The 21,486-nt window shown below is 39.4% G+C and overlaps 1 protein-coding gene and 1 long non-coding RNA gene across 7 annotated transcripts in view; one reads left to right on the top strand and one right to left on the bottom strand.

Moving 5' to 3' along the window:
• Nucleotides 1-21,486, bottom strand: part of LOC111319963 (hemicentin-2-like) — a 95,562-nt gene that overhangs the window by 48,000 nt on the left and 26,076 nt on the right. For all 6 annotated transcript variants that reach the window (XM_088761376.1, XM_088761377.1, XM_088761379.1 and 3 more), the window contains 29 exons: nt 21,270-21,414; nt 20,302-20,429; nt 19,262-19,549; nt 18,733-18,978; nt 17,935-18,180; nt 17,404-17,649; nt 16,724-16,969; nt 15,728-15,973; nt 15,191-15,436; nt 14,742-14,984; nt 14,041-14,286; nt 13,664-13,909; nt 12,951-13,196; nt 12,571-12,816; nt 12,012-12,257; nt 11,657-11,902; nt 10,922-11,167; nt 9,956-10,201; nt 9,456-9,701; nt 8,871-9,116; nt 8,287-8,532; nt 7,941-8,186; nt 6,892-7,137; nt 6,380-6,625; nt 5,770-6,015; nt 5,004-5,249; nt 2,684-2,929; nt 2,010-2,255; nt 570-815 (listed from right to left, as the gene is read on the bottom strand). In XM_088761376.1, coding sequence (XP_088617502.1) covers nt 570-815; nt 2,010-2,255; nt 2,684-2,929; nt 5,004-5,249; nt 5,770-6,015; nt 6,380-6,625; nt 6,892-7,137; nt 7,941-8,186; nt 8,287-8,532; nt 8,871-9,116; nt 9,456-9,701; nt 9,956-10,201; nt 10,922-11,167; nt 11,657-11,902; nt 12,012-12,257; nt 12,571-12,816; nt 12,951-13,196; nt 13,664-13,909; nt 14,041-14,286; nt 14,742-14,984; nt 15,191-15,436; nt 15,728-15,973; nt 16,724-16,969; nt 17,404-17,649; nt 17,935-18,180; nt 18,733-18,978; nt 19,262-19,549; nt 20,302-20,429; nt 21,270-21,414 — 6,954 coding nt within the window. The remainder of the gene's footprint in view (nt 1-569; nt 816-2,009; nt 2,256-2,683; nt 2,930-5,003; nt 5,250-5,769; nt 6,016-6,379; nt 6,626-6,891; nt 7,138-7,940; nt 8,187-8,286; nt 8,533-8,870; nt 9,117-9,455; nt 9,702-9,955; nt 10,202-10,921; nt 11,168-11,656; nt 11,903-12,011; nt 12,258-12,570; nt 12,817-12,950; nt 13,197-13,663; nt 13,910-14,040; nt 14,287-14,741; nt 14,985-15,190; nt 15,437-15,727; nt 15,974-16,723; nt 16,970-17,403; nt 17,650-17,934; nt 18,181-18,732; nt 18,979-19,261; nt 19,550-20,301; nt 20,430-21,269; nt 21,415-21,486) is intronic.
• LOC148729814 (uncharacterized) lies at nt 3,434-21,351 on the top strand. Its single transcript, XR_016001799.1, has 3 exons — nt 3,434-3,945; nt 4,942-5,016; nt 21,246-21,351. It is a non-coding gene; the product is annotated as an uncharacterized LOC148729814 (long non-coding RNA).

Below are 21,486 nucleotides of genomic sequence, written 5' to 3'. Positions count from 1 at the left end.
GGGAATCGAACCCGGGCCACAGTGGTGGGAGGGAAGTGCTCTCACCACTGCGCCAGGGTTGTGGAACGCTACCACCATGTAGTAAGTTGCCGGAGACTCTTCATTCAGGTTTCCGCCTAACACATCGCATGAGTTTGTATGCTTTACTGAATTTGCCTACAACGTGTTATGCTATTTAAATATGCGTAGTCATAATATAACATGCCAATGTTATCACATGCTAATATGTTACAGTGAGTAATTTTAAGAGTGATAATTTCTCACTTAGGAAAATAAATTTTCCATCATCAGTAATTTTTTTTTAGGTACGTCTTAGGCCAATTTTATTCTTTATAACCAATCAGTTTTCCATAGATTTGTGCTTGAATATCTATAAATCAAAAATATTCAAACTTCAAGTAGAAGTTGGTATCTTGATCTAAAATCAAATTATTGTAACTGATTTACAAGGAAATGTCACTGTACCAGCTAGAAGTCAGCTAGAGAATTAACAATCAGATCTTGGTAGTTAAAGGATTACTCAATTCTAACCCAAATATCTACATATAACTGCAAATTTGTTCACATACATTGAACATCAAGAATAGCACTCGCATTCACAACCACTTTTAATCCATTCTTGGCTGAACACCAATATTTTCCAGATTGATTCCTGTTTGCTTCAAAGCTCAGTGTTTTCCCGTGACCCACAGTAATCCCATCTTTTAGCCATGTTATCTTTGGGGTTGGGTTCCCAGTGGCAGAGCAGTTGAATGATACAGTTTTGGACTCGACAACTGTCTGGTTTGTTGGTCGCATGATAAGACTAGGTGCAACTGTTAAAATATCAATTCAATATATTTTTTTAACACTGAAAAATCTCTACATTGTATTTACATCCTCCACCTTCCAAAGAAACCAATATTTCTTAAGTCCTTCTTCACCATTGGGTCCAGTGTTTGGAGAAATCTACTGGTAAATCACTGGAAGTGCTTCTTCCTGTTACCACAGCAGGTGGTATTAAAAAAACGTTGCTTACCACCTTGGTTGGGATGATGGCAAGTCACAAGTAACTCTAACAGTGTTCTCCGTTATGACCGGTTAACGAAATTTTCAAACTGGTAGAGCAATCCTTATCTTAACTGTCAAATTTTAAGAATTCAAAGTGATTTTAGGCAGTAATAAGGTTTATTACACGACTCGGGCAGTCAGAAGGCCAATAACTAAAATCAACCAATCAAAATGCTCTATTGCCGGTCAATATTCTCTCAGTATTGGACAGGGCACTGCCCCTAATGGTCCCGAATGATGCCTCACTTGTGTCCCTTTGAACTTCAGTCGTATAATAAATCTCTTACTAACCAAGCTTGCTCGGGACCATACTGGAGGAATATCAGCCCTCGGTCTTTTTTGTACAGACCGAGCTGTGCTCAAGCTGTGCTCGGTCTGTACTGTCAAGGCCTCGGGCCGATATTCTCCCAGTACGGCCCTCGCGCTTGGTTAATAAGATATATGTACTCGTTAAATTTACCAGTTACTGAAATAAATACACTGAGAAGAGTATGGGTTATAGACCACTTTCATAAATGGCTGCCGGATTAATATTCTTTTGTTTAAATTTAAATTAGCCCTACTGGCCTCATTCTCCAGCACAAAATTCAAAAGATTAATACATTATCTCAAGCAAGGCCAGCAGGGCTAACTTAAATTTAAACAATAGAATATTTATACAGCAGCCATTTATGAATCAAAGTGGTCTATGCAGGGCTCGACACTAACGGTAGCCAACTAGCCACAGACTAGTAGAAATTCAGTTTTGGCTAGGGGTTTTCAATTTCCACTAACCAGTTTGGCTAATAAACAAACTGAAATTGTCATGACATCCAAGTTGTCACTAGCCACTTGGCTAGTAAGTTCAACAGATAGTGTCAAGCCCTGTTATGTCTAGAGAGGAGTAGGTAAAATGTGGATTCTGATGTTAGGGTGTTAATGGTAAACATTTCTATCAATCATGAAATTTTCATACTCACATTGCACATCAAGATGTGCACTGGCATTGACTGCAGCACCCACACCATTGCTCACTGAACACCAATACTTTCCAGTCTTACTTCTGATGGCTCCAAAGGAGAGACTCTCTTCTTTAGACACTACCTCTCCATCTTTCATCCATGTAATTTTTGGAACAGGGTTACCCGTGGCAGCACAGTAAAATGCCACCACCTCATTTTCAACAGTGGTCTGGTTAGAAGGCTTGGTGATAAAACTTGGTGGAACTAATATGAAGTCAAACAGAAGCATTTAAACCAATCCATCACAAATAACTAAGCAAGGATTTCAACCCTTTAACTCCAATGAGTGACCAAGACAGAATTCCTCCTTACAATATCGATACAATATCAAGTGATAAGAATAGAGGAAAATATCAACAAGGGGATTGTAAGTCGACTCCATTCAAAATTCTCCAAACTAACATCATAATAGTGTGGCAGACAGCAAGGAGAATTACTAGTGAGATCTTAGAAGTGAAAGGGTTAACAACTTTTTCTACAGTGGCTTCCGAAGGTGTAATAGGCGGCTGTGTAATAGGCTGTGTAACTCATGCACAAGGACGTCATCAAGAAATTAAAAAAAAGGTAAACTTCTCCATCACAAAATACATAAATCAAATAAGATTTTCACAAATCAAGTTCAACCAACATACATTGGACATTTAGAGTGGCACTTGTATCAACAGTGGAATTCAGCCCATTGTCTGCTAAACACCAATACTTTCCAGTCTGATTTCTGTTCGTTTCAAAGTTCAGCATTTCTCCTTCAGCCACAGTCTTCCCATCTTTCATCCATTTTATCTTTGGAGCTGGGTTCCCAGTGGCATTGCAGAAGAATGTTACATTTTCAGACTCAGTTACTGTCTGGTTAACTGGTTCTGCTATTAAATGTGGTGCAACTAACAACAGAGAAATGAAAACAAGAAGTGAGCTTAAAATTGATGACATAATCAAGTTCAATAAGCTAGAGTTTGTTTCAAACAGTAACTGGTTTACATTTTCATAATATACCAGTTTCTTCAAATTATATAAATTCTCAACTCAGCGTATAAGCATGCAGTATTGGAGGCAGTTTAGCTTGCAATCTGTTGGGTTGCTCCTAACTTTTTGGTTTTTGTTTTGTTTTGTTTTGTTTCTTTTGTTTTGTTTTGTTTTTTGTTTTGTTTTTCGCTTTTTCTATTGTTGTTTTTAGACTGAGTGTTTTAATCCTGAATTGTTCTAGTTTTGCCGCCCAAGACTTTGTGATGGACCAACCTGTATAGCAATCTGACGTAAAACTAAAACCAGGATTGTGAGGCGAAGACTCCACCTTCGTCACCTCACCAAGCAGCAGAACATTTCGGCCAATGATTCTAATCTAATTATCAATTTCCAGAGTAAACGTCAAGCATTAAGCAGCACGATCAAGTCAAAATTACATATAAATACACCAATTGAACATGCAATCAAGTCATCTAGTACCGAAGTCCGATAGCCGTGGATTGCACTCACATTCCCTCGACCATCAACTTGAGTTTAATTTAGTACGTGGTCTCGGCCAAACCTCGGGTTTGAAAAGCGAAACGACCCATTTCCCTGAACTGATCCCCATCTTTTCCGCGGAAAGATTTGGAAACATTTCGCTGTTACTTTCTCATTTGAGAAACACCGAGCATCAAATACAGATCCCTTACACACACCGTTTACGTGCGCAAGTACTGTCAGTAACACTCTACAGTTCCGCCATCTTTTTCCTAACTTGAGCTTAGCAGCTACACCTTCGTATTCTTTACACAACGTAACCACAAAAAAGGGCAACATCGCGCACTTTGCAACAGTTCGCGGGTTTGAAACAAGAGAAAGGCCTCAAAAATTGGGACGAAAGTACGGTCAAACACCACTACGGACGAGAAGTTGCTTTGGATAGCTTCCCTTGGTACGTATAGTGTTAGCTCAGAGTAGAAACGTTATTTGTGGTTAGATTTTCAGCCCTGACAATGAATCGCTGCGGAACGCGCAGAACGAAAAATCTCCTAATGATTAAAACTCCGGTTCATTTGATTCTTGTCCTTAGAAGCTTTGAAAGTGCGCATATTTGACCTTTCAATTCAATTTTGTTTATCTTCAAGTTTGCTGGATAAATATCTTGTTTTCACTCTCTTTTTTTGAAAGATACCAAGTGATTACATCGTATTGGACACTTTGTTGTGTAGTATCGCTGAGTATTTTTACGAGTTATAACGAGTTTCGTGTTGGTAATCACATGATTTCGAGTGCAATTTGGAATAAATAAGCACGGGTAAACTTTTTCAAAGACTAACAAAATTTTATGAGCCCGTAGGGCGAGTGCAATTTGTGGTCGTTGAAAAAATTTACAAGTGCTTATTTATTCCAAATTGCACGAGAAAAAGATGTGATTATGTATTAATAATATACATGAAAAAATACGAGGTAGCTTCTCATAACTACGCATCACGTGCAAAAATAATTTATTCAAACCCTGCAAATGACATTGACCGTGACATTGACCTTGACCAATCATTCTAACCAATCATAATGTCTGATTTGTTTCCTTCTTTGCTTTGAATTAACCCTCTACTGCACTGAATTAACTCTCTTCTGCACTTAATTAACTGAAAACTGCATTCATCTTAACCAATCAGAACTGAGAAATTTCGTCATGTATATTATTAATTACAAAACAACCAGCTGTCTAAATAATCGTGCAATATTGCAGGATATTTTCACTCGATCCACGTGTTACTTTTACTGCTTAGTGTAGTTGGATAAAAAACACCAATATATAACTCAGGTTTATCATGTATACTATTGTTTATGTCTATTAGAGTGGAAAATAAACGTAGTCAATAAGTATCAGATAATTTCTAGACATTTATATTCCCTCTGTATTCTTTTTGGTGTATTTGTATAGGAAAAGGCTGGATAACCTCAATGTACAGCTCTAAATATAATTCAAAACAGTCATTAACTTACATTGGACATCCAGGTAAGCACTAGCTTTAACAGATACATTTAGACCATTTCCAGCTTTACACCAGTATTCTCCAGAATGGCTTCTGTTAGCTTTGAAACTCAGCTTGTCTCCCTGAGCTACAGCCTTCCCATCTTTAATCCATGTTATCTCAGGGGTAGGGTTTCCAGTGGCCGTACAATGTAGAGTCACTTCTTCATGTTCGATTATTGTTTGATTAGATGGTTTAGTGGTTAAACTTGGTTGAACTGTTATTAAAAATAAGGGTAAATATTTTAGCATCTGAAACAATTTGGATATAGTGCAAAACAGCTCTGTCATTTGATATGAAACTGGATCACAATTAGTGTATGTGGACTTGGTAATACTCATTCTAAAGATCATTGATGGTTGACTGATGCACAACTACAGTAAGAGTTAGCCCAAATCTCAATTTCTCAACAGTCGGCTGACTTTTCATTTAGGAAAGAGGCTGCCTGTTGGTCCTTGACTGTCAGTTGACCATAAAGCAATTGTTGGAAAACTGTTAGCCGAATACATAAATTTATATATTTACCATTCAACCAATGTATTATATCTATCATATGCATGCACTGTGATTGGTCAATTTTGCAGGCCAAATTTCACTGTATAGCCCACTAAATTAAATCACATGGACATCAATGTGCGCTCATTTTCTTCTAAAGAAAACTATAAATTAGCCATTAATTTGGCATGGAAACTCTGAGAAAACAATTTTAAAGGTTACAATTCTTTCAAAGCACTTACACAGAACATCAAGACTAGCAGTTGCATTAACAGTAGATTTCACCCCATTTTCTGCTGAACACCAATATTGTCCAGATTGAGTTCTGTTTGTTTTAAAGGTCAGTGTTTCTCCATGAGCCACAGTCTTTCCATCTTTTATCCAAGTTATCTTTGGGGCTGGGTTTCCAGTGGCATTGCAGTAAAAGATTGCTGTAGCACTTTCAACTAATGTCTGGTCAGCTGGTGTAGTAATTAAACTTGGTGCAACTGAAGAAGAGCATACAACAATGTACACTCAACTGTATGATTACAGGGACATAACGATGTACACATTTTGAATACATGGTGATGACCATGGTATTGCTCTCAATTGGAAAATCAACTTAAGTTTAACCTTTTTGTGGACATCTCCAAAAGAAGACTTCCTTTCAGAAGGCTATCCACATACAACTTTATTAGAATTTACATATCCTACTGCCTAAACCAGAATCCTTCCTCCATGTCCCTGCAAAAACACATTAGGATGTAGTTGCTGCCATTACTAGGATATCTGGAAGTTTGAGGCTATTATTTACTAGTATTTGTTACCATTAAGTTATGATTACCTTAAAATAATTGCTATCATACTTACACTGAACATTGAGATAGGCACTGCTATTGGTTGTTTTATCCAATCCATTTGCGGCAGAACAGTGGTATTTTCCAGAATGATTCCTTTTAGCTATAAAGCTCCAAGAATCACCCTGACCTAGATTCTTCCCATCTTTAATCCATGTTATAGTTGGAGGTGGGTTGCCAGTGGCAGTGCAGTGGAAAGTCACTTCCTGATTTTCCTCAATTGTCTGATTCAGTGGTTTGATTTTTAGACTAGGGGGAACTGTAGATCATAATGATACAAACTACAATGGAGAAGTTGTCTCTTATTAACCGACGTACAAGATAAACATTCACATACATATAAATCTGCATATAAACATTGAATTTCAGAACTGTAGTGTAGTATGGTGTCAACTTAACCTCTGCCTGGTTCTTAAATTTTATCCACGATATATAATGAAATTGGCTGAACTTTGGATGACATTGGTTTTTGCATGTTGAAAATTAAGTAGATAGAAAGTAATAAACGTTTTGATCAAAACTTACATTGAACATCAAGATTAGCACTAGCATTTACAGTGGAGTTCAGTCCATTCTCTGCTGAACACCAGTATGCTCCAGATTGATTCCTTTTGGTTTCAAAACTCAAAATGTTTCCTTCAGCCACAGTCTTCCCATCCCTAATCCATGTTATCTTTGGAGTTGGGTTGCCAGTAGCATTGCAATAGAATGTTACAGTATCAGATTCAATGATTGTGTGGTCCTCTGGGGATGTGATTAAACTTGGTGCAACTGGAAAATAAAAACATGAAGTTTAATGTAGCTGAATTTGTAGCAAAAGTGTTTCGCTGTCAGATACAGTACCGCTCAGATGTAAGTTACCACCATCTCGAGAGACGCGTCTCTTTTCTCTTGAGACGCGTCTAAAAACAACTTGCGGCAAACACATCCGTACGAAAGATCAACATGTTTAATGGACATGAATGTTCGACATGAATAGAGTGAGCGATCGATACATGCTGTATCTCACATTTGATCGAACTTTTTGTTTATACCAACATGTAGCATAATAGCTGTTGACTTTGATCTGCAGACCGGCTTCATGCTAAACGATTCAGTGATTCTCGAGAGAAACGAGACTAGGGTGGTAACTTACATTTGAGCAGTACTGTAGCAAGTTGCAACTGTTTATTACCCAGAGTTTAAAGTGAAAAGTTATGTATGAAATTTTCTCTTCGATATTTTCCCTTTTTTTTTCCGTAGCTCTTTCTTTCTCTTTTTTTTTCTGGCGAGTTTTTGACGGCAATTTTATAATTTAAGGTCGCCAGTTGGCGGCGAAGAAAGTCGAGCTTATAGTCATGGGAATGAACTGTTATCACTACGAAATATGGGTATACTTGATCGATGTTCCCTATTTTTGTGGTCAGTTTCCCCAGTTCAAATTATTGGTCCTTTGCTGCAACCGTTACGATTTGTTATGATTGACAAGGTCACATGACAGGGTTTTGTAAAGCGGTGTTCTCTTTCAATTGATCATACAAGGTATGTCCAGTATTAAAACGAGCGGCCTTTTGAAAACTGTGTAACATACTCACATTGCACATCTAGATGGGCACTGGTGTTAACAGTGACTTGTAAACCATTTTCTGCCAGACACCAATATGTTCCAGAATTAGCCTTCATAGCTTTAAAATTGAGGTTTTCTCCCTTATCCACGGCTTGGCCATCTTTGATCCACGTTATGTTTGGCGTTGGGTTTCCACTGGCAGTGCAGTGGAAAGTAACTTCGTTTTTCTCCATGACTTGTTTGTCAGATGGTTTGGTAATTATACTCGGCGGAACTGTAATAAATACATCAGATAAGATTAAAACACATGTGCAAGTCCACCCAGCTTTTACAAACAACATATAAAGAAATGCCTGCATGTATAAGTCACTTACACTGAACATCGAGTATGGCGCTAGCATTCACAGTAGAATTCAATCCATTCTCTGCTGAACACCAGTATTTTCCCGTGTGATTCCTGTTAGTTTCAAAGCTTAATGTTTCTCCTTCGGTCACAGTCTTCCCATCCTTTATCCATTTTATCGTTGGTTGTGGGTTCCCAGTGGCGTTGCAGTAGAATGTTGCTATTCTTCCCTCGACAACTATCTGGTCAGCTGGTTTTGTGATCAAACCTGGTACAACTGGATTAAAGTGATGTTCTTATGTAAATTTAGTTTCCTTATTAAATGAAAGTTAGTGATGAATTTGATAAATGATTATATTTCATAATCTGAATACCATTCCGATTTCAATCGCCAATTTTCTTAATTCTGCTACTTTGAGAAAAGCCTTGAGGAACAATGACTGAAGTTCCAAGAACATGCTCCTGGGAAATCTACTTTTAGACCACGATAACTGATAGAGTTTTCTGCCCTTGCTCGTGTTTTGGCGCCACTCGAATTAGGAATCCAAAGACAAATAGCAACCTGATTCTAAGTGAAAAATGAGGTTGAATAATCGCACGATAAGCGATACTCACACAGGACATCAAGATAAGCACTTGTATTAATACTGTCTTTTAAGCCATTATCTGCCAAACACCAGTATTTTCCAGCTTGACTTCTCAAGGCCTTGAAAGTCAATTTCTCCCCGGTCTCCACCTCTTTACCATCTTTGACCCAAGTTATCTTTGGAGTTGGATTTCCAGTGGCACTACATTGGAAAGTAACCTCATTGTTCTCGATGATAATCTGGTCTGATGGTTTGGAGACTATTCCAGGTGGAACTGTAATAAAAATTTAAAACGTAAGACTTTCCGATCTGGAGATGCAAACCTCATATTTCATGAACAGTTGAAATGGAGGGGGTGGGGTGGACTGACTGTAAATGCTTTTACAAGTTGTAGGCCTCCTTACTCATCTCTTGTTTGGAAAGAATGGGATGGAACTGTTTAACCAAGCACCTAACACCTTCGATTTGGCTATACAAGCCTCGTACTCATATCGTATGACAGGTGAGAACGGAATGGAGAGAACTCATCGCTAATCATAGGCCCTCCCTTTTAAGGCCTCGCAGCTATTGGCTCCGAAACGAATAAATGCCCATGCAAGTCTATTGTACTTACATTGAACATCAAGATTCGCACTAGCACTCGCAGTGGAATTCAACCCATTTTCTGCAATACACAAGTATTTTCCAGAGTGATCCTTGTTGGTTTCCAAGCTCAGAGTTTCTCCCTCAACTACGATCTTCCCATCTTTTTTCCAAGTTATTTGTGGAGTTGGGTTTCCTGTGGCATTGCAGTGGAATGTTGCTTGGGCTCCCTCAATAACTGTGTGGTTAACTGGCCTCGTGATTAGACTTGGTGGAACTGAATTATAATAATCCGTTATTATTGTTTAAATTTTAATACACTATTTTTACGGAGAGCCATTATTTAGTTCGGCAATTGCATGAAGTGTACTGTTACCAAAACATGCGAACTCCTGGCGATCTCTTACCGCTGCACTATCGGCAGAAGCTTACGGAAACGTTATTGAAACCCCTTTGCAAATAACGAACTTTAAAAATGCAAGCTTAATTTTAAAGATTCTGAGCCCGTGGTTTCGTTGTTGCCATACTCACACTTCACATCCAGGTAAGCGCTGGCATTCACACTGCCCTCTAAGCCATTTTGTGCTAAACACCAGTACCTCCCACTATGATTCCTAAGGGCCTTGAAACCTAGTTTATCTCCTGTATCTACTTCTTCTCCGTCTTTGATCCACGTTATTTTTGGAATTGGGTTTCCAGTGGCACTACATTGGAGAGTTACTTCTTGGTTTTCCATGATTACTGTGTCCGATGGTTTGGTGATTAAACTAGGTGTGTCTGACAAAGAAGTAAAGATATCACGGCCTCGTGAATTACAGAGTAATTTATCGACAAGAAGTATTTCTTCAATTGGCAAGGCACTTTGCAAAAGTAATACAAGTTATTTAAATAGACTCGTTTTCACAAAATCGGTTTTTCTCCTGGCGTTATTTTGATGTAAAACTTTTTGGAACTAATACAGAAGATGGCCAATTGCTAATTCGGAAAACAAATGTATGAAATTCGAAGGTCAGTTCAAATATATTATCTTCATTTATTCACAATCGTTTATTCATCACTCACGGGTTTATTGCGAACCAACAAAATAACCAGCTCCCAGTTGGCTAGTTAGTTCAGTTGGTAGATCACTACACCGGTATCGCAAGGGGCACAGTTTCAACTCTCGAAATAGTCTAACTTTACAGCAAATGGTGTGAACCTGGGGGTAACATGTGATAGTGGAGTCTGATCGTCCGGATGATAGTACTCCTGAGAAAGACTGTTGTCGGATGTAGCGACTAACGTTTTGGCAACCTGAGCGGAAGTCATCATTGACTCTGATGATGACTTCCGCTCAAGTTGCTGAGGACTTTTTCTTTGGTAGTGTTCATAAGTTCATAAGTGCGATGATCACTCTCATCTTCATTAATCAATCCGCGGTTCAAATATATAATTTCATATATTTACGGTTGGCCAAATACCTTTAGGAATAGCTGTGGAATTGAATCAGCTACTTACATTGAACATTAAGATGTGCGCTCGCACTCACAGTAGAATTCACACCATTCTCTGCAGAACAAAAATATTCGCCAGATTGAGTTCTGTTTGTTTCGAATCTCAGTGTGTCCCCTTGAGCGACATTTATCCCATCTTTCTTCCATGTTATCGTTGGAGTTGGATTTCCATCAGCCATACAGCGAAATGTCACAATGGCACCCTCTAGGGTAGTCTGGTTAGTCGGAACGGTAGTCAAACTTGTTTTATCTGGACCGGAAGAAGCATAAATGAAAGGGTCAACACTGTGCAGGAAATATATTGGTGGCCTTCATCATCAAATTTCAGAGAGACGGCGAGAGTGAACAGTATTAGCATTTGACTCGATTTGTGAAAATTAAGACAATGATTGATCTAAAAAACTCGCACCACTCTCTGAACCGGCCAGATGAAACCCAAAACCAAGCTATTCTTTGTTACCAATGAACATCGCTTCACCGGCATTTCAGGCTATTCTTTATATTGTCTACTGATTTTGATTGGCTTTCTTTTTTACTTTGACCGTTACCTGTGCTTGTTTGTCACAACATGCAAACTTAGTGCGCGCTCAAGTGTCAGCACAGTTAGATAAACCATGCTCAGTGCTGTACAGATTTTATTAAAGACAAGTTGAAGCAGGAAGGAGTAAGTCTAAATGCGGAGTTTCTGCAAGCACAGAATCTTCACGTTCGTGCTTCCGTAATTCATCATTTCACTTACATAATACATCAAGATTAGCGCTGGCATTGACGATAGCATCTAATCCATTATCTGCCGAACACCAATATTTCCCTGATTGATTCCTCTTTGTTTTAAAGCTCAGTGTTTCACCCGATCCAACTGTCTTTCCATTCACACTCCATGTTATCTTTGGAATTGGGTTACCAGTGGCTGTGCAGTGGAATGATGCTGTGGCGCCCTCCATGATGGTCTGGTCTACTGGTGTAGTTACTAAACTAGATGAAACTGCAATAGAGCGGATTGTCGGTTCTTTTATATCGCAAGGTTAACATGAAATGTAAAGAAAGGCCAGCTAGCAGTGAGTAAAAGCTTTTAAATCAAACCAGTGACTTACACTGAACATTAAGATGTGCGCTTGCGCTCACAGTAGAATTTAAACCATTCTCTGCCGAACACAAATATTCGCCAGATTGAGTTCTGTTTGCTTCGAAGCTCAGTTTGTCCTCTTGAGCCACAGTCTTTCCATCTTTCCTCCATGTTATCTCTGGGGTTGGATTTCCATCAGCCCTACAGAGGAATGTCGCTAAGGTACCCTCAATTATGGTCTGGTTAGACGGAATAGTCGTCAAACTTGGTTCATCTGGAACAGAAGAAGTAAAAATAAAAGATTAGCTCTATGCAGGAAATATAGAGAAAGCTTTCTTTATATTACTTTAAGAGGGCAGTGAGGGCAAATGGAGGTGGCGTTGTCGTGATCTTTGCGAATTGACTCAGTGATTGGTCGTACCACCGTCTAAACCGGGCAGACGTAAATCTGTAAGGTAAACCCTTCTCAGGGCTGCACAGATGTTATTGAAGACAAGCTAAAGCAGTTAGGAGTATGCCCAGATATTGAGTTTTTGCCAGCAAAGAATTTGCATAATAATGCCTCCGTTATTAAACAGCTCACTTACACAGGACATCCAGACTAGCACTGGCGTTGACGATAACATCTAATCCATTTTCTGCTGAGCACCAATATTTTCCTGATTGATTTCTGTTTGTTTCAAAGCTCAGTGTTTCACCCGATCCTACTGTTTTTCCATTCATACTCCATGTAATCTTTGGAACTGGGTTACCAGTAGCTGTACATTGGAACGATGCTGTGGCGCCCTCCACGGTGGTCTGGTCTACTGGAGTAGTTACTAAACTTGGTTGAACTATAAAAAAAGCGAATAGTCGGAATTTATAATGTTACGACTTTTAATCGAAAAGTGTTGAAAGATAAACATGACATATAAAAATAACCCAGTTAGCTATGAGGAAAAGCTTTGAAATCAAACCAGTTTCTCACATTGAACATTAAGATGTGCGCTTGCGCTCACAGTAGAATTGAGACCATTCTCTGCCGAACACAAATATTCGCCAGATTGAGTTCTGTTTGCTTCGAAGCTCAGTGTGTCTTCTTCAGTCACAGTCTTCCCATCTTTCCTCCATGTTATCTTTGGGGTTGGATTTCCATCAGCCCTACAGCGAAACGTCGCAATGGCACCCTCAACGACGGTCTGGTTAGTCGGATTGTTGGTCAAACTTGGTTTATCTAAACGTGAAACGCATTATTAGAAGTAAGTATTGTGGAGAGAAGGTATAGAAGGCCTTTTTTACCATATGCTAAAAGCAATATTTAATTGAAACTCAAACTTATTCTGGATTGCATGGGTTGAACTTTGCTTTAAGATTGAACCAGGAAACACGTATCACGTTCTGACCCAATCAGATGCAAAACTGAAACATCTTTGTCTTTATCGTTCTTCCGGAAATTCTCTGTTTCTACCAGAAAGTTCATTGGCTACCAGTAAAATTTTCCTTAAATTGTTCGGATCAGCCGTTACTATTCATTTTGTTGTACAATACGTAATCTGAAGGTGCGCTTTGGTGTCATCACATTAAAAGGCCGTACAGTTTATATTAAACGCAACCTGCAGCAATAAGATTTGCAGAGCAATTGAGCTTTTATCAGCACAGAATTAGCACGATTTTTCTCCCAAAGTGTAACAGTCCACTTACACAGAACATCAAGATTAGCACTGACGTTGACGATAACATCTAATCCATTTTCTGCTGAGCACCAATATTTTCCTGATTGATTTCTGTTTGTTTCAAAGCTCAGTGTTTCACCCGATCCTACTGTTTTTCCATCCATACTCCATGTAATCTTTGGAGCTGGGTTACCAGTGGCTGTACAGTGGAACGATGCTGTGGCGCCCTCCACGATGGTCTGGTCTACTGGAGTAATTACTAAACTTGGTTGAACTGTAAAAGAGCGGATTGTCGGATTTTATGATGTAACGACTTTCAATCGAAAAGTGTTGAAATATAAACAATACATTAAAAAAGCCCAGTTAGCTGTGAGTAAAAGCTTTCAAATCAAACCAGTTACTTACACTGAACATTAAGATGTGCGCTTGCGCTCACAGTAGAATTGAGACCATTCTCTGCCGAACACAAATATTCGCCAGATTGAGTTCTGTTTGCTTCGAAGCTCAGTGTCTCTCCTTGAGCCGCAGTCTTCCCATCTTTCTTCCATGTTATCCTTGGGGTTGGATTCCCATCAGCCCTACAGCGAAATGTGGCTAAGGTACCCTCAAGGGCGGTCTGGTTCGTAGGAATGGTGATCAAACTTGGTTTATCTGGACCGTAAAAGGCATTATCAAAGGTTGGCACAATGTAGTCAATGTATAGATGGCCTTCTTTATCCTCTGCCTTAAACAATTTTTTATTGATTACAACTCGAACGTTATCTTGAATTGCATTGTGTTTTTTATACTTTTCTTTGCTATCAAACCAGGAAACACAGACCATCTTCTGAACCAATGCAATGCAAAACTAAAATGTACTAGCGTCTCTTTCTCGCGCCTTAGGCAATTATTTATTTTTTACAGACGTTTGATTGGCTGTTACTTTTCCTTCTATTTCACGGTATGCAACGCTAGCTTTGGTATTGTCACAGTAAATTAGATTTTGGACGTAACTGGACAGCTTTTATTTACCACAACCCGCTGCGGTTAAGAGTTGCGCAGGTGCTAATCTTTCATCAGCGCAGACTTTTTCGCAATATTTCTCCATAGTGTAACAGTTCACTTACACAAGACATCAAGATCTGCACTGGCGTTGATAACGTTTAGTCCATTTTCTGCTGAGCACCAGTATTTCCCAGATTGATTCCTGTTTGTTTCAAAGCTCAGTGTGTCTCCGGATCCTACCGTCTCTCGATTCATTGTCCATGTTATTTTTGGCGCTGGGTTCCCAGTGGCGGTGCAGTAAAATGTTGCTGTAGCACCCTCTATTATAGTCTGGTCTATTGGAGTGGTTTTTAAACTTGGGGAAACTATAAGAGAAGTAAGTTGTCAGTTTTCATAAGCCGTTTGTTCGTTGTATTCACTTTGGGTTTGGTTTTTGAGAGTCGCTCAAATAGTGGACGAAGACTGTGTTTACAAGACTTCGGGACTAAATGTTGTGTGTAGAGACTCTAAGACCCATAAATAAGCTCTCTCTTCTGCTGACTCATATAAAGTATAAGTAGTAACTTCTTACACTGAACGTCAAGCATAGCACTAGCATTGACAGTTGAATTCAATCCATTCTCTGCGACACACCAGTACTTTCCAGAATCATTTCGGTTGGTTTCAATTTTCAATGTTTGCTCTTGAGACACAGTTTTCCCATCTTTCATCCATGATATCTTTGGTGTTGGATTTCCTGTGGCCGCACAAGAGAATGTTGCCGTAGAACCCTCGAGAACAGTTTGATCCGAAGGAAGGATGGTTAAACTGGGTTTGTCTGAAATGATAGATTAAATTACGTCTAAGTTCGCTAAAATTATGAAATAATTTATAAGCAAATTTCCGTTGCTAAACGTTCCGGTTTCTGTATAATGAAGCGATCTGGGGTAATGTTACTCCTTTTGGGCGGGCCTGTAGAGAGCCGGCAATTAACCTCAACCCCGGTAGAGTTATACCCCGCAAATAGAATGCTCTAATAGTAGCTACAGCGGTGAACGCGCACGTATATCGAACTGAGGTATAAGACGTTTATAACAGTCTAGTCTTTCACTGCACGGATGATACTCACAAAGAACATCCAGGACAGCACTGGCATTGGCTTTTACATGCAACCCATTCCCTGCTGAGCACACGTATTCGCCAGACTGATTCCTGTTGGTTTCAAAGCTCAACACCTCTCCTGACTCCACAGCCTTGCCGTCTTTTGTCCATGTTATCGTGGGAGCTGGATTCCCAGTGGTAGTGCAATGAAACGTTACTTTGGTGCCCTCCATAATGGTCTGGTCTTGTGGAACAGTTGTTAAATCTGGTGGAACTGCAAAGGAAGCGGACAGTAATTGAATTGTAGGTCTGTAGAGGGTGCTTTTGGCAACTCGCCGGTTTGTGTGTACATCTAAATCTTTCAACAACAAACATATGAAACATATGTGTGAACTGCGGTTATGAGACGTATATGAGAACGATCCTTCGCAGTAAAGCACTATTTGAGCAATAGTGAAAATCAGACCTGAAAAAAATTTCAGGCCTGTACGGGATTCGAACCACTGACCTCTGCGATACTAGTGCAGCGCTCTACCAATTGAGCTAACAAGCCAACTGGGAGCAGGCCATCAAATTAATTCGATATAAACCCGTGGATGATAAATCAAACAACAACAAACATATGAAACATATGTGTGAACTGCGGTTATGAGACGTATATGAGAACGATCCTTCGCAGTAAAGCACTATTTGAGCAATAGTGAAAATCAGACCTGAAAAAAAAAAAAATTATTTATTTATTTATTTTTTTTCAGGTCTGATTTTCACTATTGCTCAAATAGTGCTTTACTGCGAAGGATCGTTCTCATATACATCTAAATCTTTCACACCTCAAACAACCCTCGAACTCGAAAAGCACAATAGAACACAGATAGCTGACTTTAAGTCGTAAGTTTTCGCAAAAATTCACAATCAGTGTTAGCAGGGGCTTTAACCATCCTTTCATCATAAAACGTATTCCACTTCAACGTCCTATTCTAACTCCCGTGCTTAAAAAAATGAACAACAGAAAGTCATATCTTACACTGAACGTCAAGCATGGCACTATCATTAACAGTTGAATTCAATCCATTCTCTGCGACACACCAGTACTTTCCAGAATCATTTCGGTTGGTTTCAATTTTCAATGTTTGCTCTTGAGACACAGTTTTCCCATCTTTCATCCATGATATCTTTGGTGTTGGATTTCCAGTGGCCGCACAGTGGAATGTTGCCGTGGAACCCTCCAGAACGGTTTGATCCGAGGGAAGGGTGGCTAAACTGGGTTTGTCTGAAATGATATGTTTATTCCTTCACATTCAGTTAAGTTTGAAGAAGAGCAGTCAACAGTTTTCTAGGATAATAGGTTTAGTATACGAAAGTGATGATTAAGCGTACGAGACCGACTTGCATGGCAGCTGCAGCAAATCCCCGTTCATATGTAAAATGCTAGTTCCACCCCCCTCCTCCCACGCCTCAAATTCCCTAGGCGGTTTGTCGTCAGCTCGAACCTAGACCGTTAAATCTGATTTTTACCACGCCGAGTGCTACTTCAAGGCGTTTTGTGCTTGTGGGCGGTAAGAGGCAATTAACCTCAGCCACATTTGGAATATACTTCACAAACAGAATTCGCTAAGTTACCTTTTGCGTTCAACGCGCACGTGTCTCAAACTGAAATACGACGTTCATAACAGTCTAGTCTTTCAATACCCACATGATACTCACAAAGAACATCTAGGAAAGCACTAGCATTGGCGTTTACATTCAACCCATTCCCTGCTGAGCATACGTATTCTCCAGACTGATTCCTGTTCGTTTCAAAGCTCAACACCTCTCCTGATTCCACATTCTTGCCGTCTTTTGTCCATGTTATCGTTGGAGCTGGGTTTCCAGTGGCACTGCAATGAAATGTTACTTTGGCGCCCTCCATAATGGTCTGGTCTACTGGAAAAGTTGTTAAAGCTGGTGAAACTGCAAAAGAAGCGGACGTTTACTGATTTGTAGGTTTGTAGAGGGTACCTTTGAAAACCTGTCGGTTTGTGTGTAGGTCTAAATCTTTCACAACTCGAACAACCCACGAACTCGAAAAGGGCAGTAGTATAGAGATTGCATTCTTCCATTTTGGAATAAATTCACAATCAATGGTAGTGGGGGCTTTAACCATCATTTACTCATAATACGTATTCTACTTCAACATCCTATTTTAACACTTATGCTTATAAAAACACTATGAACAAGAACAAAGTCATATCTTACACTGAACGTCAAGCATAGCACTGGCATTAACAGTTGAATTCAATCCATTCTCTGCGATACACCAGTACTTTCCAGAATTATTTCTGTTGGTTTCAATTTTCAATGTTTGCTCTTGAGACACAGTTTTCCCATCTTTCATCCATGATATCTTTGGCGTTGGATTTCCAGTGGCCGCACAGGGAAATGTTGCTGTAGAACCCTCGAGAACAGTTTGATCAGAAGGAAGAGTGATCAAGCTTGGTGTGTCTGAAATAATAATGAAATGAGTTCGATTACAACGTCAAATGTCTATAAAATGGAGAATATATTCATTAGCTGTTTTAGTAAAAGGTCTACTTAAAATACTGACTCGTAAACTAGATCTGCTAAAGTTGAATCCCAGTTATTATGTGGGATAGTTTTGATGCTAATTCTCCAGAGATTCCCACGCCAATCATTTGTCATGTTTCCTTGATACTTTCTTACAGTTAGTTATTTTAGTACTTCGAGTGGAGAGAGGCATGGAGAAAGACACTATGCGGAACCGAGAACTAGAAGCTACCAGAAACCCGGTCGACCGTCCGAACGAGATCGACTAAGAACACGCTGTCCCGGCCAGGGTTCGACCCTGGACTTCTCATTCCAGAGCCCACCGCGTTTTTCCGAGAAGGAATGAAAGAGGGATATTCAATATTAGCAGCTCAAGGGAAACATTTATTTCAAATGCCTTGAATGAAGCCGTTGAACTAATGCGCACGTAACTCAAATTAAAATAATTGGTATGATATTATCTTGTTTTACTGCACAATTCATACTCACATAGGACATTAAGAACAGCGCTTGCATTGATAGTAACATTTAATCCATTTTCTGCCGAACACCAATATTTTCCAGATTGATTTCTGTTAGTCTCAAAGCTTAGAATCTTCCCAGATCCCAATTCCTTGCCATCTTTTGTCCATGTTATCTTTGGAGTTGGGTTTCCTGTGGCACTGCATTGGAAAGTTACATTGGTACCCTCAAGGATTGTCCGGTCCATGGGCTCTGTTGTTAACATCGGGGGAACTAGAATTATCAAAGTAAAAGGAAAAAGGTCTTAAATCCGTTCTTGCAGATATGCATTGTGTGCTGAATAACCACAGTCACCACTATCGATAAAAGTCCTAAGGACTACGCTCACCAAGATGATCAGACGACACGTTTAAACGTGGAAGTATCTTTAAGATACGTACATACTTTCGTAAAAGTTTCTATTTCCTTTTGTAATAACATAATAATTAATCTGGGTGTGGAAATAAGTTACTGGCTTGAAGTGAGTAACATTATTAGATATTACGGACTGGCTTACCAAGAATGATTGGCACTGTGGTTATAGAGTCTTCGCCCATAAGGTTCTTTGCCTTGCAAGTGTAGTTGACACCATCTAGATCCTTATCTACTTCTTTTATAACCAGCGTTGCGTCCATGTCCAACTTGTAGCGACTGTTCTCGCCGTAAGTAATAAGCTCGCCATCTTTAAACCAGTGATATGATGGTTGCGGAGCAGCTGTACTGGATTTACAAGGTAACTTGGCCTCTTTCTTATTGAGTAGGCGGAAAGGACCGAACTGCACGTTTTCGAAAGATGGCTTCCAAGCTGTCACGAGAACAGTATGAAGTATTTTTGTCAGCTTGTGATGAAAATTTTAATGAGCAGTGTGGCCGGTCATTTTCGTCAAAAACTTTTAGATTCTAGGACAAGCACTACGTATACTACGATTTTCCTTAGCGAAACAGCGTCGTACGCGAGTATGAGGTATTTTGGCGGGAAAAAGACTTAGCCGAGTTTCGCCAAAATTACTTGGTGGCATATTAACGGTACTGACCTGTCGGTAGTTTTATAGTTTTAAGATTAAAAAAGGGTTGTACTTTGTATAATAGTGGAAACTTTCACAAAATATAGATTTTCTTGATACCTTACAATAATTCTTATCAGCAGTTTTTTCAAAAGACATTTCTGAATAAAAACTAACGATAAAACAATGTTCCTCTTGTCGATTGAAGGATCCTCTTCAAAACGTCGTTTATCATCCCTAGTTTTTATTCCCAAATCTCACACAAAAATTCCATTGAAATCTCCCTTGAAAAAAGTGTGCTGCAGATAAGCACCTGTTTAGTTTGTAAGCTTATCCTAGCATATGAGATAAGAGTTCTTCGCTGGCAAGTTACCAGCAGTTTTACCGGATGGACTGTCCAATAACCAGTCCAGATTGAACTGGTGATTGATCCCAGGTATAGATTGAACCCGAACAACTCAATCTGGGATACAACTCGCCAACTATCAGGCTTTCGAGTCCTTCGGGTAGACCCTTTACTTGTTACTTTTAGTTTGTGCTGGTGAATATGTACCTGTCACTTGGACCCAAGTTGACGATATTATACTTCCATGAGCATTTTCGGCCTCGCACTGATAGATACCAGTATCGCTAAGATTTACATTTGTCAGGTGTAACTTGTCTTCAGCCACCACAAGATGCCTAGATTTGCAAAAAGGAAAAACAATAATATCGACAGACTGATGAAATGCAGATCGCATGAACGCGATTGCATTTTGACTTTTCATGTTTGATGGCGCGTTTGATGTTCGGAACGTTTCCGTATTTAAAAGAACGCTTTTCATTCCACTAATTTATTCGTGTTTTTCTCGTTGCCATGTTCCCACCAATCACGTAGCTCCTTTTTCTGCGTTTAAAAGCGCACACAACCCACAATTCCCCTATTCGCTCCGACGAAGGGCTAACGCTCGAAACGGCAGCTTTTGTAATCGTAACGGTGGCCAATTTACCATTTCAACTTTGTTGATATATTCAAATTATTACAAGAACTTTAAGCTCGATAAAAAACTCGGACTCAATGTTTTTCGAAGTATTTAGAGATGAACTTTAAAATACATAATATTTTGATTTTAATGATCCTGAAAAGGTTTAATTATCATTGCATCCATGACTTATTTGTACATTCGTCATTGAACAATCTGTAACGAAATATTTTGTTTTTAATGACAAGTGTTTTAATGCGCTTGTATCTTCAATGTCCCTCCCTAAAGAAGGCAAGGGTATGTGAATATTTTGTGGGGCCTGGTATCGAGAATCGTCGCGCTAGTCAAGCTACATAGCTCTTCCCCATTTTGCTCGTTTCTTAAATTCGTGATGCCACTCGTTTCATTTCTTCGCAAGGGTTGATATTCAAATGCAATAATCCTCTTTGGGGTTCATTTTAAACTGTTGTGTTTTAAGTTGAGCCAGTGTGACGGGATGCAGCGGTTTTGAATTTGCTTTTTTTATTTCTTTTAGAGGAAAATTTCTGATTAAACATACCCTGCAGATTGAAGTGATACTCCGTCTTTAAACCATGTCACTATTGCAGCAGGGTTTGCTGTGACTTTACACTCCAATGTGCCGTTGTTTTCAATGACGATGTTGGTGCTATTTGGTGGAGGATTATCTGTCCATTTTGGCGAAGCTGTAAATGGGAAAGGATTGCATGAATGTTAGGGCATAATGTGTTTGTTCGGGAAGTTTTGTTTGTTTATTG

This window comes from Stylophora pistillata, chromosome 5, assembly GCF_964205215.1.
Source record: "Stylophora pistillata chromosome 5, jaStyPist1.2, whole genome shotgun sequence".
NCBI lineage: Eukaryota > Metazoa > Cnidaria > Anthozoa > Scleractinia > Pocilloporidae > Stylophora > Stylophora pistillata.
This window is presented reverse-complemented; position numbering and strand designations above follow the sequence as displayed.